At 47.9% G+C, this 18,746-nt stretch overlaps 1 protein-coding gene across 1 annotated transcript; it reads right to left on the bottom strand.

Moving 5' to 3' along the window:
* Window positions 1-16,754: 16,754 nt before the first annotated feature.
* On the bottom strand, window positions 16,755-18,398 carry POU4F3 (POU class 4 homeobox 3). The gene is made up of 2 exons (XM_037508218.2): window positions 18,197-18,398; window positions 16,755-17,881 (listed from the first exon to the last, which is right to left on the bottom strand). Exons 1-2 carry the CDS (start codon window positions 18,314-18,316, stop codon window positions 16,985-16,987), a joined length of 1,017 nt encoding a protein of 338 aa, XP_037364115.1. The 5' UTR covers window positions 18,317-18,398; the 3' UTR covers window positions 16,755-16,984.
* Between the last annotated feature and the right edge of the window lie 348 nt (window positions 18,399-18,746).

Below are 18,746 nucleotides of genomic sequence, written 5' to 3' on the forward strand. Positions count from 1 at the left end.
CAATAAGCACCTACTCCACGTGTATACACCCCACATGTATTCTTACTTGAGCTTAGCATGCTTTGTGAGGCGGGTAGGGTAACAAAAGGAGGAACAGAAGATTTGGTGCCAAGTCCCCTTGAATTTGGCCCTGGCCCCTTCCAAGCTGTGTAGCCTTGGGTAAGATATTGACCTCTCTGCACCACAGCTTCCTCACTAATAAAATGGAGATAACGTTAGTGCTTAGCTCAGCTGAGCTCCTGTATTTAAGTGTGGGTAACTGGCTCCAGGTCAGGACTCACTAAATAAAAGCATCTTCAGCTCAATGTCATTATACAGATAGACATCCTTTTCCCCCTAGCTGAAGTGGATGCCCCCAACCCTGCAATCACTTTCTTTCATAGCACCCTCCATTTCTGTCATGTGAGAAGCACAATTTGCACCTCTTCACTTGTGTTAGTGCAGACCTCTCCCATCTTGTCCCCTGCTCCCTTGCAGGGTATTTCAATCAATCAGCCTTTTCTGTTCTCCAATCAATCAATCGATCAATCATTTGTGTGTACTGCCTGTCTTTCCCCCACGCCCTTATTAAAATATAAGTTCTACGAGGGCAGGCATCTTCTCTATCTTTGTCTAGACCCTACGAGTGTCTGCATGGCACTTGCATGATACCCTGTGAGTGTCTGCATGCTTGAATGTTAATTACTATTCCCATCATATTCATTTTCCAGATAGGGGCAGAGAGGCTAAGCCATGGGCTTGGAAGTACCAAGGCTGGTATTCACATCCAGGTCTGCCTGATTCCAAAGCCCATGCTGCACTGCTCTTTGCTACTCTATATGTGGTTCCATGTCCTCGTTCACACATGATCTTCTGGCATTTGAGCAATGAATAGGAGTGAACTGGTTTTCAAGAATTGTCCAGACCCTGTGATGGGGAATTTCATCTATTGGCAAGGTTGAAGAATTTGGGGGCTAGTCTGATATTTTCCAAAACTTAAGTGTCTTCAATCATTGACATCATTTTTCCAATGTAACATACACTTACCCTCTAGAGAAATGGTACTTAAATTTAGAGGAGTTAACGGGGCTCTTTGAGAACTCAATGAAAGCATAGACTCAGTCCAGGCAGGAGTCACACCTAAAGTGTACACAGTTTCAGGAGGTACAAAGACTCCCTTCACTAAAGTCCATCCCTGGCTCACCCAGTTCTCAGACCTTGATTCAGAATCCCTGGTCTGGAAACTCGCAGTGAAAAAAACGTATGTATAGCTCCACTTTACCCCATGTGTATTAGCTCCACTTTACCCCAAAACTAAATTTAAATTGACTATTAAAGGGCCTCCCCTGGTGGCGCAGCGGTTGAGTGCTGGGCTGCAAAGCTGCCCGCAGCATCTGCAGTGCCGATTTGATCCCCAGCCGCTGGGTGAGGGTCCCACATGGTGCGCAGAAGTCTCCTGTTTTGCCGGCTGCTCCCCTCAGCAGTGTATTTCATCAGTCTGCCTGTTCTGTTCCCCTCTGGCTCTGGTGAATTCTCTCACCCTCCTGCGCTTCTGACTGTACCCAGTGCTTGTATAAATAAACAATTAAATCTTTAAAAAAAATAAATTGACCATTAAAGGATATTTAAGGTATGATCCTACAGGGACAAAGAAAATGAAAAAGGCGATGATGGGGGAGAGGGGTAGAAAGAAAAAACACTGGAAAACAAAGAGATAGTAATTTGTAGCAGATAACAAGCAACTGATATAATAAGACTCAAGAAAGCTGAATCCTAAGTCAGCAGTAGGGAAACTAAGAAGCAATCTGAAATGCACAGAAGATTCCCAAAAGACCTAGAACTGCCAGTTCCATGCATGTTTGGAAATAGGAGTTAAAATGAGGCTGCCAATGGGTGGCTTGGTGGAGAGTTTAAGAAGCTAGATCCTCAGATGACCTCACCCACTTAGCTCAGTGAGCAACTGCTTCACCCAAATCTGGCCAAAAGCTGGTAATTTATTCACTGGAAAATGCTTTTTAAAAAGTCATTGTATTTGGGACACCAGCCAGAGTTAAGGGTAGCAAACCATATTGAAAATGGAGAAATTAAATAAAATTTTACATTTTAAATGTTTAAAACCAGGGGTCAGAATAATGAGGGAAGGAAGCAAATGGGTTATGATGGTGGACCAGTGGGGTTTGGGTTCACTACAGTGTTGATATCTGTTGGGGGTATCCTAATATTACCTCAAATAAATAAATAAATTTTAAATAAATAATACAGTAATAAAATAAAATAAATGTTGGAAACCCCAGTCCTTTTCCCATACTTAGCATCTTGAACATGTGCAATCATACATGCTCCAAGAGGGAAATTGAGAGATAATTCAGTCCAAAAAAGAAATCAGTCCAAAAAAGAAAACAAAAACAAAAAGTTACCCTTCAGGGGTCCCCAAAGCCACAGCCCAGTCAGGTCACTCTAAATGGAAAACCAAACTAAATGAGTCCAAGTCCTGTGCATAGACATCACAGTCAATTCTTCACCCAGTTAACTATACAACAGTATCAGGGACAGAGACCAAAACAGATATATTGAAAATTACAGCATTTTGGAAGAAAAGAATATGAAGGGAGAAGGAATTCAAAACTATTAGGATTTTGGTTTTTGTTTTTGTGTAGAAGAACTGGGGTGTAGGCCAGAGGTGCAGGAGGATGAGAGGATTCACCAGAGACAGAGCGGGGAGCAGAACAGGCAGATTGACTGACGTACACTGCTGAGGGGAGCAGCGGGTGAGACAGGAGAGGTCTGCTGTGCCATGTGGGTTGCTCCCTGGTAAGGGATCAAACTCAGGCAGCAGAGTTGAGTGCACTGAGACTTAATTAACCCCTATGCCACCAGGGAGGCCCAGGATGTTTGTTTTTAAATACCAAACTTTTTCCTAAAGATTCATTTATTGATACAAGAACTGGGGTATAAGTCAGAGGTGCGGGAGGGTGAGAGGATTCACCAGAGACAGAACAGGGAGTAGAACCGGCAGACGGACTGAAGACACTGCTGAGGGGAGCAGCGGGTGAGACAGGAGAGGTCCAAGCGACATGTGGGAATCTCCCTGGCCAGGGGGGAATCGAACCCACACTGCAGAGGCTGCAGACAGCTCCACAGCACTGCGCACAACCAGCTGCACCACCAGGGAGGCCTTAAATACCAAATATTGAAGTCTTCCAAATATCATTTGTTATTTGAGGGTGTCTCTGCTCCGCAAGGACTGTAAAACATGTTGAGTCCACCTTTTGGTAACTGAGGCCTGACACAGAGTGCTCTATATAGCCTGCTGCCTCCAGAAAACTCAGGGTTCAAATGTCAAACTTAAAAACAGGAACGAGTGCCCTAATCACTTGTAAACTGTGATCAGGGCAGGAAAAAGGAGACAGGATCAGATAGAATTAAAGGAACGCAGGAAGAAAAACTTTTATTAAAAAGGAAAAGACGGGAGAGAAGATAACAGCCAGTCTGTAGTCTACAAAACTATTTCCAAATAACAGCTCCCCAAAGACAGCTCCCAATGCCCCTGAAGTCTTATGTGACACCACCCCCCATGCTAACATGATAGATGGCCACGTGGTGCTGAGTTCTGGTAATACAGTAAGTTGATAAAGGAGGAGAACCTAACACATTACTATTATTATTTCCAATTATATCTTAATATTCCAAAAGTCAAATGCAAAGAACAAAATTCTTTTTTTTTTTTTTTAAAGATTTATTTATTTATTTATACAAGCACGGGGTACAGTCAGAAGCGCGGGAGGGCGAGAGAATTCACCAGAGCCAGAGCGGGGAGCAGAGCAGGCAGAAGGACCGAAGTACACTGCTGAGGGGAGCAGCGGGCGGGGAGCAGTGGGCAGGACAGGAGAGGTCCGCGCGACATGTGGGAATCTCCCTGGCCAGGGGGGAATCGAACCCACACTGCAGAGGCTGCAGACAGCTCCACAGCACTGCGCACAACCAGCTGCACCTCTCCTCTAAAGGAGAGGTCTGCGCGCCATGTGGGACCCTCCTCCGGTGGCCGGGGAGCAGCCAGGGATCGAACCTGCGCCGCAGAGGCCGCGGGCAGCTTCGCAACCCAGCGCCCAACCGCTTTGCCACCGGGGAGGCCCAGAACAAAATTCTTAAAATAAAAATAAAATTTTTACATGCTTTTTTAGGGTAGTTGTCAATTTTTTTATGAGATAGTTTTTACTGGAGGTGTCTAGGAAAGAACAGTCATCTAAAGTAGCACCAGTGCCTCCCTGGTGGCACAAGGGGTTAAGCATGTGCACTATGAAGTTATCTGCAGCTACCGCAGCATGAGTTCAATCCCCGGACAGAGAGGCAACCCACATGGCGCAGCAGACCTCTCCTGTCTCTCTGCTGCTCCACTCAGCAGTGTATTTCAGTCAATCCACCTGTTCTGCTCCCCACTCCGTCTCTGGTGAATCCGCTCACCTCTGGCCTGCACCCCAGCTCTTGCATGCATAAATAAACTTTTTTTAAAAAAGAATAAATTTGCTGAGTCTTGTTGATATGACCCCAGTAATTATTTCAAATAAATAAATAAATAAGTAAAATAAAGTAGCACCAGGGGCCTCCCTGGTGGCGCAGGCGGTTGAGCGCCGCACTGTGAAGCTGTTAGTAGCCTCTGCAGCACAGGTTCGATCCCGGACGGCCGGCGAGAATCCCACATGGCGCGACAGACCTCTCCTGTCTCACCTGCTTCTCCCCTCAGCAGTGTATTTCATCAGTCTGCCTGTTCTGTTCCCTGCTCTGTCTCTAGGGAATCCTCTCACCCTCCCGCGCCTCTGGCCTGTACCCCAGCACTTGTATAAATAAAATAAATCTTTAAAATAATAATAATAATAATAAATAAAGTAGCACCAGTGCTCAGGTTGAACTGAGTGACGCTGGTCATGGGATTATGACCCAAACCCAAATGATATATCATCTGATACCGAATCTCCCCCCATGGTCACTCACTAAAATCCCTGCTCTTCTCAAAGCCCGGGATGAACAACACAGTCCACCCCTTGGAAATTGTTGATTTCCCAGGCCTTCTTCCCTGCAGGGAGCTGAAATTTCTTCTTCTCTGTCACTGTCATTTCCTATCTAGTTATACCCCTAACACATAAGTTCATTTTCTTCCATAGGAGTAAGCACGGCACAGCCGAGCCAGTACAGTTCTAGAGGCAGACAATCCTGGGTTTAACTCCTAGGAACTGTCCTTACTGGCCATGTCATCTTGGATCAGGTGCCTCACCTTTCTGATTCCTCATTTGTCAAGTATGGATTCTAATATATATACTTTACCTGGGTTTGTAAAACATGTTAGAAGAGGCAATACTTTGAATATAGGAACACTCTATACCTTACAATTATTACATTTCCCTTGGTGGCGGGAGGGAGGGGGAGGAGGCGTGATCAGGTGGATAATAAGCAAGAATATCTCATTCACGGACTCAATTTCAAAAATTTGTTAAAAAATACCTACTATTGGGGCCTCCCCGGTGGCTCAGTAGTTGAGCGCTGGGCTGTGAAGTTGCCCGCAGCCTCTGCAGCGCCATTTCGATCCCCCAACACTGGGCGAGGGTCCCACATGGCGCGCAGACCTCTCCTGCCACCTGCCGCTCCCCTCAGCAGTGTACCTTGGTCCTTCTGCCTGCTCTGCTCCCCGCTCTGGCTCTGGTGAATTCTCTCACCCTCCCGCGCTTCTGACTGTACCCAGTGCTTGTATAAATAAATAAATAAATCTTTAAAAAAAAAATACCTACTATTCTTGGACCTCCCTAGTGACGCCAGGGTTTAAGCGACAGCACTATGAAGCTAGCTGCAGCTACTGCAGCATGAGTCCCATGCGCGGCCAGGGAGCTGACCCACATGGCAAAGCAGACCTCTCCTGTCTCACCCGCTGCTCCCCTCAGCAGTGTATTTCAGTCTGTCTGCCTGTTCTGCTCCCCACTCTGCCTCTGGTAAATCCTCTCACCCCCCGCACCTCTAGCCTGTACCCCAGCTCTTGTATGCATAAATAAATAATTCTTTAAAAAAAATACCTACTATTCTTGAGTGAGTGGGTAGAGGTCTTGTTTGTTTTACTGTTGTTTACCACATACTAAATTCCATTTCATTCTCATTCTTGCCCTAAAATAAAGAGGCTGCCCTAAGATTTACTTTCGAACGTGTTCTTACAGGCCACTTAGCAGTATGCAGGCTGCGGGTGTAGACAAATGTTCCATGATAAGTAAATTACCCATGGACAGGGGAGGGTAAGACAGTCACAGATGTGCTGGGAAACAAATAGAAATTTTTACTGCCTTTAATGAGGTAAGAATTTAAAGAAATTTTTTATTTCAGGCGAAATACCCAGACTGCAGGGCGGGCACTCTGGTAGAGGAAAAAGTGTAAGAAACATCTTCCTAATGCGGGCAATTAATCCAAGGCACATGGAGTGATTGTACAAATATTTGTCCCTGGGTCCCTAGAACTGCAACATATTGTCAAGCCAGCAGCTCTCTAAATACTCTTCTCAACTCACATTCTAGAATTCAATGAGTCTACCACAGATAATATAAACACCTGAGTACACAGAATCTTCTTTGTGATGGAAAATCCACTGTGACACCCAAGAAATACAAGCCTGCCCCTCCATTACCTAACAGCATTACTAGAAAAGCTAAGTCACACGTAATAGTAAAATAATAGTGGTGACAAAATCAGGAAGTCAAACCATACATATGGGTGATCAAAGTGATAAACTTTCAGTTTTAAATTCTGGAGCTATAATATACAACATGGTGATTACAGTTTACCATACAGTAGTGTCACAACAGAATACTACCCAGCGATCAAAAAATATCAATTGATGCCACTTGTGACAACATGGATGAAACTAGAAGGGGTTATCCTAGGTGAAATAAGCCAGAAGGAGAAAGTCCTAGATGGTTTTGCTTATATATGGAATACAGAGAACTCAAACAAAGGATTAGACAAAGACAGACTTCAAAACTGACCCTTGAAAGCTGACCGTAGATCTGAGGCATCCGGGAAAGGAGGGGAAAACGGAAGAAGGGGGAGAAAACAGGGTAGGGGACAGCACAATGGTCGATGGTGAGGATTATGGGTGCTTTGGTTGTTGGAGAACTATGGTAACTACACCCGAGGGGAGAAATCCCATAATGTGAAAAAATTAACAAGGATGTAAAATAATAGTAATTCACTAAAATATATACATAAGTTAAAAATTAAAAATATCTACTGCATTGTATATTTGAAAGTTGCTGAGAGAATCTATTGTATACATTCTCATCCACAAGAAAAAAATATTATAACTATGTGAGGTGATGGATGTTAACTAATGTCCTATGGGAATCATTTTGAAATATATACCTGTATCAAATTATTATGTGGTATACCTTCAACTTACACAGTTATATATCCATTATAGATCAATAAAAATTGAGGTAGGGGGAGAAACCTTAGGAAAGACAGAAAGTCTGGGAAGTTGAAGAGAGAGAGTTGAAGGTGGTCCGTGGTCTATTCAATTCACCTCAGCCAAGTCCTAGACACACAGATCCTCAAAGGCAGAGTGAGCTCACAGGCTGTAAGCATTAACTGGCATAAGAAGGGTAGAAAAAATGAAGATCTGAGAGCAGAGAACAAAAGACCAGGTCAACATTCCCTTATCTGCAGATTCCAGCCACAGCTGGGGTCAGCCTGGCTCCAGTCTAAGACAATCCCCAGCATGCCTGCTCCCCACTGGTCTCCCCAGACATGCTGACAAAATGGTTGGTTGGGCCAGGATGGTTTAATCTTACCAAATGTTTTCATTTCATCCTGCCTCCTACACCCACCCTGTTTCAGTTTTTAAATTTACAAACTGTGGGGCCTCCCTGATGGCACAAGGGGTGAAGAAACAAGTTATGAAGCTGTCCGCAGCCTCTGCAGCATTGAGTTCAATCCCTGGCTGGCCAGGGAGCAACACACATGGCGAAGCAGACCTCTCCTGACTCGCCCGCTGCTCCCCTCAGCAGTGTACTTCGGTCAGTCCACCTGTTCTGCTCCCCACTCTATCTCTGGTGAATCCTCTCACCCCCCACACCTCTGGCCTGTACCCCAGCTCTTGTATGCATAAATAAATAAATCTTTTTAAAAAATAAATTTACAAACTGTGGGTGTTTTTTGTTTGTTTGTTTCATTAGGAAGTGAGAGCTGTGTTTCTGGCACATGGCTTTAGAAGTTTCGGTGCTAGGAACCCAGGAGAAACATAGTTGGTGAAGCTGTCTTCTAGTTCTACTTTGATTACACAACTACCCTTTTAAAAACAAAACAGAAAACTAAAATAAGCCATAACAAATATCAGTTGTAAGTAATGCCAATGCCTATACACATAACTTCACATAATGTCCCAGCTGGCAATGTTAGACATCATCTGGTCCACCCTCATTTTGTGGCAGGGAAAGCGAAGGTCAGAGCAGAGGAGTTATCAGCTCAAAATCACAATTCTAGTTGTGGGCCAACTGGTCAACAATAACAACAAAAAACCCATATATTCAGACCCCTAATGTAGTGCTTTTTTCACTTTACCACACTGTCTCTTGAAAGACTATCGATCTAAAAAATAATTTTGACAACGCATTTAGAGTATTGACAATTGGCTCGTTGTCTAATTGACACTTTATATTTGCCCTCGGTAAAGTTCTCAGTTCGTTTAAACTGTGTGCTTATGGGTATTTGACCATAAACTCAGATAAGAACATAAAGACCTAATGTTACCAAATGTTTTCATTTCATCTTGCCTCCTACACCCACCCTGTTTTAGTTTTTAAATTTACAAACTGTGGGACCTAGGGGGGTTCATAATCTGGGACCCATAATCTCATAGGCTGAAACTCAGGAGTCCATGGTAGAACTTCAAGAAGTTAACAAAAATTCTGATGTCCATTTTGATGTCCATTATAATGTCTATTTTTTTTAGGAACACCGTTTTCCTCAGATTCTCAAGGGAGTTCATGAATCCTCACCAAAAATGAACTACGACATAATTCAATTTCGTCAAGTTCAACTGTGGAGCACAGAAGCACTGAACAGTGAATCAAGTTGCCAAGATCCCACAGAACAGAGAAAACCTGGAACGCATGTCTCCATGCACATTCCAGACTCTTGCCCACTGCATGTGTCCATGCCCGGCACACTGACCAGAGGTGATTCCAATGCTCTCAATCACCCCTCTTCTAACCATGCTTTTCACTACCAGAGGAATTCATCGAGAATGTGCAGAGGCTCAACAGAAATCAATTCTGCCCCCAGGTCTAGGGCTCCCAGTACATCCCCCATCAGTCAGTCAGGATCACCACCTTCAAGTTTTGTCAGACAGAGAATTTATGTTCCAAGGCTCTTAGCTCCCTGACATGTGGGTGCTCAGCTGGAGTTTCTACACACTGATGCTCAATTCCCACCCGAGGTGGATTATTAAATGATGTCACCAGTGTCTTCCCCAGTGCCATCACAGCTGTGTATACCAGAAAAAAAATTCATCTTACCGGGGAAATCGGTCACTTGGCAGAGGAAAAAAAGGTGAAGACAGAATTTTGACTAAATCTAATAAAACCAAGTGTTCTATGTGCTGAAGAATGCAACAGATAAAGGTGCCTCCATCCAAATCAACATCTAAACACACTTTATGTTTGTGAGTTGACATTTTTTATACATTATGGTTTCTGCACCTTCACATTAATTTTGGCCAAAAAAAAAAAAAAAGGAATCAGAAGTTTCGACCCATTAACTTCATATTTTTAACAATTAATTTTATAAAACTTCCTAGGATAATATCTCTGGAAAGTAAACAAGAAATTGAGTCATTTGCCTTCAACAAAGGGAACTGGGTAATTTGGACCAATGATGGGGAAAAGACGTTTCACTGCAAATCTACTGGTTCTTTTGAATTTGAATCATGTATTTAATCAAAATATTAAGAAATAAGTCTTGAATCTAAAAGAGAAAAACTGTGTCAAAAGTACATTATTTAGACCTGTAATTAACTTCCAAAAGAAAGTTAAAAGTGGCAAAGGGTGGGCATTTGCCAACTTGCCCTTCTGTATTCAATTTTTCAACTGTGTCTTTGAATCACTTTGAAAAAATAAAACTAATTTTAAAAGTGAAAAGAAAATCATTCCCACCCAAACGGTTTTACAGGTGGAGAGACTGAGGCCAGAGGGTGGCAGAGCACACAAACACTTAGGCCGCTGTGTCTCAGGTCAGAGCTTCCCTTCCCATGGCCAGAGACTTGGAGTGTCAGTGTCTAAATGCCTTCTAATTATTGTTATTATTGTTATTATTATTAGATTAAGACATTTTTAGAATATTTTGAATAAAATTGACCTCTCCTCACTTTGATCTTCTGTGCTAATAATTGTACCCTTTTTTATTCATTCAATTACAAGCAAATTGACAGGAGACATTTATATGAGGCAGCTTAAACCCCAGCTAATGGAGTGCCTAATGACTAATTGATCAGATCCCAACCCAGAGAGCAGCTCTGAGTGGCCTAAAGGAATTTATGCAATTAGTTTAGGTTTGGTAGAAATTGAGTGCATATGAAAGTAAGCTTTTTATGGTCTTGATTTATGAAGGCTGGACATTAACTATATCTGCCAAGAGGTAAGCTGCCTAGCAAAGCCCCAGGCATTGGAGGGCTCGGTCTCAGGCAGGGATGTTGGGGTTGGGACTTGTAGCTGGGCTGAGTTTGGGGTGAGGGTGGGGGAGGGGGAGTATGAGGGATTGTAATTGGAGGAAAGAGAGACTTTAGGAGAGACTAGAATTGGGGTTTGGCTAGAGACCCCTTGAAATTATGGTGGCGTCCCCTCCTATGTATTTCAAAGTGAAAACGATATTAATCCTAAACATGCATTTTCAAAGGCCTATTTGAAAATATTGCTAGGCTCTTCTGTGAGTGAAATTCAAAAACTAAAACTCAAAAAAGAGTCTGCATCCTGCGCTGGGCTGGGCAGGTCTGGGCGCAGGGAGGGGCCGCAGAACTTACGTGTTATGGAGACAGTGACTCTACGCGCGGGGGGACTGGAAACCACGGCTGCAGAGGACTCCCCGGGTGGAGCCGGGGGGGGGGGGGGGGGGGGCACTCCTCTCTCCGCACCGCTCCTCCCAAAGTCCTGGGGGCTCCCTGGACCAGAACCCCGCCCAGGGGAAGCCCCCTCCGCAGGCTCTGGGAGGAGCCGGGCGACCTCTGACCCCGCGGGGGAGCCCTGGGGGCCGGGAGGGTGCGGATGCGCCGTCGGGGGCCGGGGGAAACCTGACCTCAACGGAAAAGAGCGATCGAAGGGGAGACTAATTCGTCCCCCGCGGGGTCCCGGGCTGGCTCCGTCTGCTCGCCGGGCGGGGCTGCGGCGGCTGGGGGTCCCGCCGCTCCGGGAAAGAGGGGGAAGCGGGCAGGGGACTTTCTGCAGGCGGGGAGACGCGCCCCAGCGCGCGCCTGCTCTCGGGGGTCAGAGTTGCGCGCCTCGAGCTTGGAGGGAGGCTAAGAGCCGGTTGCGGGGAGACGAGAAAAACAGACGCGAGCTGGGACGCAGACGTGAGGGGCCGAGCGAATGGCGGGGACCGAGCGTGAGTGGGGGGCCCGCGCCCCGGCGGGGACCGCGAGGTTTCAGGGGCCTCTTCGGCTCGCGCGGCGTCTCAGCCACATCCAAGGAGCCTGCGCCGCTGACACCCCCTGAGCGCCCCTTCCCAGCCCGCAGTCCAGGGTGGGTCCCACTGGGGGAAGGCGAGAGCGAGTAGACACAGGTTTTGCCAGATCGCTCGGCCAAACTGCGGTGCCCACGACTTGCCCCGGGCAAACCACTCGCTGTCTCCAAGTTCTCATGCGGAAAATGGGATTTTAAATTGTACCTAGCCATGCTGTTGTTGGAGCATTAATTAATACACATAAAGTGTTTGGAGCAGTATCTGACATACAGGAAATGCTCGATACATACTTGGTATAGTTAGTGTTATTTATTAATTTATCCAACAAGCGTTTGTGAGCGATCACTCTGCGAGGCGCTGCGCTGGGTTGGGGTCAGTGGGGCGCTGGGCAGATTAGTACTTGCTCTCCCCAACCCATTTACTGCTAAATAAATAAACGGGATGCTATGCGGGAGTAATAAGGACTAAGAAAGAAAACGGGATGATGAGTGTGATGGTGGGACTGGGGAAAATTGCTATTTTAGATACAAGGAAACAGGTGGGTCCCTCCACCCCTTCCCAGCTCAGTCTGTCTTTACTCCTTCAGTAAAGAGAGAGGCCTTAGTCTCTCATTTAGTAAAAAATGGGGACTTTTGGTGCTCTGCCCTGTCCACTCACTCTCTAACACAGGGGCCCAAAGATAGGAAGAGGGCTGTGGGAGGACCAGCCAAAGCCCTCATCCCCTGGCTTTCTCTGCCTTCTGGGGAGAGGCCTCCTCTGCCTACTGCCCAGGGGTGGCCACCCCTAGATGCATGCCAGGATTCTTCAGGGGAGGAAGGCTGCAACTCCAGGAGTCACTGATTAGGATGAAGCTTCTCATTGGGAACTGTGTATTAGCATCATGGACTCCTGGAGAAAGAATTCATCTTCCCTTTCCTGGCTGGGATGTTGCAAAGAGGTTTCTTTTATGCTTTCTGGTCTGCCCCTGACAATGTGGTGGAGAGCTGGTAGGCACTGCTACTACCCTTACATTATAGGGGAACAGGCTGTAACTCTCAGAGGGGAAATGTTGATCCCACCTGACACCAAGCCCTGAATTTGCCCCATAACACTATGCTCCCTTTTCTGAAGATGAAGTTATGAAGAGACTAAGTATCCATTAATGCCTACTCTGTGTCAAGTTCTGGGGTTATGTGATTTCAGGTAATCAATAGATCAATCTCAAAAGATAGTCTTTTTTCCAACTTTACAGATGAAGGCAGCAAGCTAAGAGCCTTACAGTCATCTACTCAAATAAGAGATGGAGTCTGTATTCCACCCATTCCAAAGCTGGAGCTCTTTACACCTCAGCAGGAACTAAAAGAACCCACATTCACAAAAGAGGATCAGGCTCACTCAGCAGGGCAGAGGTTACACCCTGGTCCTCCTTGATTCCTTCTCCGGAAGTCACAGAGCACCTCTCTGTAGCCATAGTCACCAGAGAGCGATACACAGCCTCTTCTCATTTAAACAGGAAGGTAACTGACTGCTTTTGAGATAGACCCCCCCTCTTGACTTGGATCCCACTCTTAAGAAGACTTCTCTATTCTTGATGGTCTCTGTTCTTCCCTATAATCTCTAAAATCCAAAGAGGATTGGCCTGGAAGAGGCCTTTTCGTTTTACAAAACAGCCTCTTTCACTTATTGACAGATATCTATTGCCTGAAACTGAGCCAGCTGGGAACTGGACATGAAAAGATAAAGAAACTAACACTACCTTAAGCACAGAGAGGGGAAGCTCCTGGCTGGAGATCACACAGCCCAGACTCAGAAACCCAGGATTACTCTCTGCAAGTTCTACCTGCCAGGGCTTCAACCATGTTGACTTGTGTATGCTTCCAGTCAGTTCAGGTCAGGTCCTGCTTCCTGGAAGTTAGGTATCTGGAAGCCTTCCCCCCTGGTCCACAGAAGAGTCTCAAAGTCCCACCTTGAGAAGACGAGGAATATTCCTTACAAATATCCCTGAATGTTGGCCTTACTTTCTCTTGGTGCAGTTTAAACAAACTCCCAGCTAGGACTTGGACAGTGACGATTGCAAGTTGGTGGGGTTTGAGAAAGGAAATCTGCCCCAAGGTGCTTTTCAATTATTCAAAATAATGTTTGTGAGGTTTTACAGCCTGGAGAGGTGATGTGACTTGCCCAAGGTCACACCGTCAGGAAATGGCCCTCCAGGATGCAAACCAGGCCTTGTATGGACCCCAAATCGCTGGTACCCATTCAACACACACACACACACACACACACACACACACACACGCACGCACGCACGCGCGCGCGCACACACACTTGAGAGGTCTGTGTCTCCACCGGACAAATGGCAATGGCGACTGCACAATTCCGGAGAAACCGCAGCTCCCATTGCTTCCTGAGCAAGCCCAAAGAGAGAGGCACCGGCGCCGGATCGGCGCACTCAAGGGTGGGAGAGAATAGAGCGCTTGGTGGCCCTGGCCACAACTCCCGCCCGCAGGTAGATACTGGGCAAAATACTCGTGCGAGCTGGCGGTCCCCGCGCCTGAAATGAGAGAGCAAGTGCCGAGGCACCGGGTCCGACTCACACCCAACCCTCGTGGGTTTGTCGCAAATCTTGCATTCGGGGCCTCGTCTCGCCTTCTCCAAAAAAGTCACCCAAACTTTTGAGGTTAATTTTTTAAAGCTAAATAAATAACAGAAGGGAGCTTTTCGAAAAGGTGTTGGGGGCGGATCTGGAGTTCCTTCCGGGGACGGAGAAGCCGAAGGCTCTTACCTGCAGGAAACCTCGGAGCCGGCAAAGGCGCGTGGGTCTGGAACGCTTAGCTTCGGCGCGGGACGCTCACGGCCGCCTCCTCTGCAGCCCGGCTGGGCTCCGGCCCTGTGTTTTATACCACTATAGGCAATTAATATTGCATCAGCCGTATTTTAAATTTTCAAAACCCACAATATAATGTAATGGCATAAGGGCATTTATTATTAAAGGCCACCCGATGGAGAGGGAGGTGGAGGAATCGTTGGGGTTGTGGCGCTAGGCGGGGGCAAGGGGCTGAGGCTCGGAGGCTGGGGGCGATCCCCAGGTTTGCTTTTGTAGTAAGGGGGCGCACCGCGGTGGAGGGGAGACACGCTCTGCTTCGAAATTCCGAAATTCCGGCAGGAGGTCTGGTGACCCAGAGTTCTTTGAAGACACAGTGGGGAAATGTGCAGACGAGTCTTGGACTTGGAGAATTAATTTTTAAATCATGAAGGCGTTTCTGCGGCTCACAAATAAAAAGGTGTCCTCCCCCTTTTAGAGGTAGTGGGAAAGAAGGGAACTGGCACCGGTTGAGCGCCTACTATGTACTCAACACTATGCTGGGATCTTTGCAGCAGGTACTTAGTCCCCGGCAGAATGGGTAACCTCTTGAACTACAATTCCAAATGAATATGAGGAACCTCGGAAGGGGACCCAGCGTCTCTGACACAGCGACAGAACATTTTCTTCCCTCTTTGCATCTATCCGCTCAGCTCCTATCTAGCTATTAGAATCTTTTAAGATAATGTTTCCTATTAAATGCGGAGTACTACCAAGCTCCTTAAACAAACAACTTACTTAGTCCTGACAATAACCTTCTGAGTTAGGAATTAGCATCTTCATCCTGCAGATGAGAAACAGGGGCTCAGAGAAGTTAAGAAACTGGCTTCAGAATCCTTCAACCAATTATTGGAGGCATGGGGCAGGGGCTGTACCCCCAACAGCCAGGCTTCAAAGTTTGTGATCTAAGTTGAGCTAACAGGAGCTGGTAGATTCACAGGCGTGAAGCGTGAAGGCAAGTGCCTTGAAACTCTGAGGTCCAGAAACAAGCCCCTGGATCTCCAGAGAGATCTACAGAAGAGGGTGAGCAGGCCAAGGAAAAGGTGAAAGAAAGGCTAGGAGATGGCAGGGAACTGGCCTAATGAAAGTGACAGCCCAGCCCTCGAGGTTCTCACTTTTAAATCCTTTCCAAGACTGGTTCTCAACTCTGAGAAAGAAAAGCACTATGATTCGGGTTGAAAAATAAAGCATTTATTTTAGAAGTTAATTCAAAGGATTAGGAGAGAAGAAAGCTTAGTATTTTATTTGTATCTATTCGGAGAATGAAACCAAAGGTCACACAGCAACACGCAAATTACATAAAACAACGAAAGACTAAAATGTGAAGGGGCCAGAGGGGCTGGGGTGAAAAGGGTCCAAGCAGGTGGTCTGACCCCTTCTTTGCGGCCAAAACTATAAGTGAATAACCATCGAGAGAGACACCCATCTAAGGGGAATGGAAAGAAGCAGAGTTAAATAAATAATAGGAAATAACAATGCCAACAACAATAATATTCGCGAGCAAGGAGGTTAGACTTAGAACGACTGCATATGATTCTGAGAAGTAACAATTACTTTCTTGAGCAGTTGCCTCTAAGCTTCCCTGGGAGACTGCTTGGAACACGGAGCTGGGGGTAGTGTCCTTGGTTCTTCCAGAACGCTACCAACAATCCCCCCTACCTTGCTCTCCAGCAGTTGGTAATTACCCCTCAAAAGCCAGCAGATGGTGGAGGATGGGTCATAGCAAGTGCTGGCTGCTACTTGTAAATAGCTAAGCGATCCCAATATTTTCAGTGCTGAATTTGGCCCACCTGTTCTGGAGCCTTACATACCCCCGAACAGCTCGGAGACTGTAACTCCATGCAGACTTTCCCTGAATCTAATCCATGCTACTTTAGGGAATTTACAGCAAACCAAAGGAGATGAGATGGATTAAAATACAGACTGGGGAGGAAGTATAAGGCTATCCTTTGGAAACATACATGTATTTTATATACTCTAAATAAATCTCCAGTACATGTTTGTGCCTCATATACACTTTGTATTATTATGAATCGTTTCCTTCCCATCCCTTTACCCTTCGCCTAATCGCGCTCAGCAAAGTGGCGCCTGAACACCAGAGTCGTGCGGTCGGGACAACGCACTACATCCCCTACGTTAGGGCCCTTGCCTGTGGTAGCGCAGTCCAGCGCGCGAGGGCGGGTTTCAGCACCACGGACAGCACCACCCCCCACCAGGCCTGCCCTTCGTGATTTTTTTCTTAGCGCCAAAACTTTTCTGATAGGAGTAGAAAGGGGCGGAAAGAGAAAGAGAAGGCTGGAGGCAACCAGGCAGGATAAAAGGGGGTAAGTCTGTGGCTTTGGGGTGGAGAGCCTGACCTGCCAGGAACAGTCTCGGAGTCCCCCTTAAGCGTCCCCTCCCCCTGATGGGGTGTGGGTGGAAGGACACTCAGCTCCTCCAGGCCCCTGACTCTGCGTCCCGCCGCAGTCAGTGGACAGCCGAGTACTTCATTCGTTTCTGTTTCTGTCTCTGGTTGCAGAACCAGACCCTCACCACGTTCTTTTTAAGGTCCAGTTTTTCAGCGATGGCCGCGATCTTTTCAGAGGAGGGCCGCGGCTGGATGGCAAAGTAGGCCTCGAGCGAGCGCTTCTCCGGCGCAGCGATGGACGTGCGTTTGCGCTTCCGTTCACTGCCGTTGAAGAGCTCCGGCTTGCTGTTTTTCTCTCGGTAGGCAGCCTCGGCTTCCTCCAGCCAGGCCTGGAGCACCGGTTTGAGCGCGATCATGTTGTTGTGGGAGAGAGTGAGAGACTCGAACCTGCAGATGGTGCTCTGGCTGAGCGAGCCTACACCGGGGATCTTGAGGTTGGCGAGAGCCGCGCCCACGTCCGCCTGGGTCACCCCCAGCTTGATGCGCCGCTGCTTGAAGCGCTCCGCGAAGGCCTCCAGCTCTCGCGGGTCCGACTCTACGTCGCTGAGGCACGCGGGCATGGCGCTGTGAGGTGCCACAGCATGTGGGTGGCTCATGCCCATGGCCTGGTGAAGGTGGCCCATGGCGCCCAGGTGGTGCGGGTGGATCTGCGCCGGCATTACAGAGTGCTCTGGGGCGCCCAAGCCGCTCACGCTCAGCGTGGGCGAGATGTGCTCTAGCAGGTCGCCCTCGAGGCCCTGGTGCACCGCGTGGTGCGGGTGCGAGGTGAGCGCTGCCGGGTGGGAGATGGGCACGGTGGACGAAGTGGACGTGCAGGGCACGCTGCTCATGGTATGGTAGGTGGCGTCGGGCTTGAACGGATGGTTCTTGCCGTGGGAGACGATATCCACAGCCGCCAGAGCTTCGGCGCGTGCCAGCAGGCTCTCATCAAAGCTTCCAAATATATTACCCTGCAGCTGCAAGCGAGGAGGCACACAGCACGGTCAGTGGGGAATACTGTCAACTCAGGATTAAAACACATTTTCAAGCAACCGAGATGCCTCTCCTCAAAGCCCAGGTCATAAAAATTAATACGGAGACAGAGGCTCTGCTGGAACAGACGTGTGGATCAGAGACATGAATGAGAGAGAGCGCGCGCCTGGAGAGAGCGCGGGGGAGACAAGGAGAGGGGTTCAGACAGAGGCGATTGTTCTGGGCGACATGAAAAAAACATGAAGCAAGTGCCTGTCAAAAAATGTGCCTTAGAGCGGTAATTATGCTCCACTACGTACCTGCGGGGCTGGGAGACAGACTCGGCGCATGGCCTCGGAGCCGGAGTGTAGGCTGGAGAATTTGGGTTCTTGAAGCACCGGGTGCATGCCGAAAGGCTGCTTGGCGTTCATGGCCATCATCTTCGCGCGCCTGGCAAGGAGACAGCGAAGGACATGGATCAGGCTCGTCCTGCTCGCTCGCCGCACTCCAAGTGAGCGCCGCTCAGCGCCCGCACTCCCCTCGCGCTCTAGCTAGCTGCCTCCCCTCTCCCCCACCTGCTTCTTCACTCATCTTACAAGCAGCCTGCCAGGAAGGGCCCGGGAGCGCGCAGGCGTGCTCACGAGCCCGGGACTCGCAGGGGCGGCCCGGGAGGCGAGGCCAGGCGGCAGCTCTCGGCGCGCCTCTCTGCGCCCGCGGCGGCCGCCCGCGCCACAGCATTTATAGCCGGGCCCGGGCCTGGCCTCTCCCGGGCCGCCCCGCCCCGCCTGGCTCCAGCCCGACAGACCTTTTCCTTACTCTTCTTCTTCTTCGTGGACTTCCCGCCCCTCCCTGACCCCACCAAATCCTAAA

This window comes from Talpa occidentalis, unplaced genomic scaffold (genome assembly GCF_014898055.3).
Source record: "Talpa occidentalis isolate TD23 unplaced genomic scaffold, MPIMG_talOcc4v2.1 talOcc4.13, whole genome shotgun sequence".
Classification (NCBI taxonomy): domain Eukaryota; kingdom Metazoa; phylum Chordata; class Mammalia; order Eulipotyphla; family Talpidae; genus Talpa; species Talpa occidentalis.

Bases quoted from the DNA above. Each gene is read 5' to 3' on its own strand.
- POU4F3 (XM_037508218.2), bottom strand. From the start codon at position 18,316: ATGATGGCCATGAACGCCAAGCAGCCTTTCGGCATGCACCCGGTGCTT. The intron at 17,882-18,196 runs GTACGTAGTGGA...CCTCGCTTGCAG, and splicing joins TCTGTCTCCCAGCCCCGCAG to CTGCAGGGTAATATATTTGG.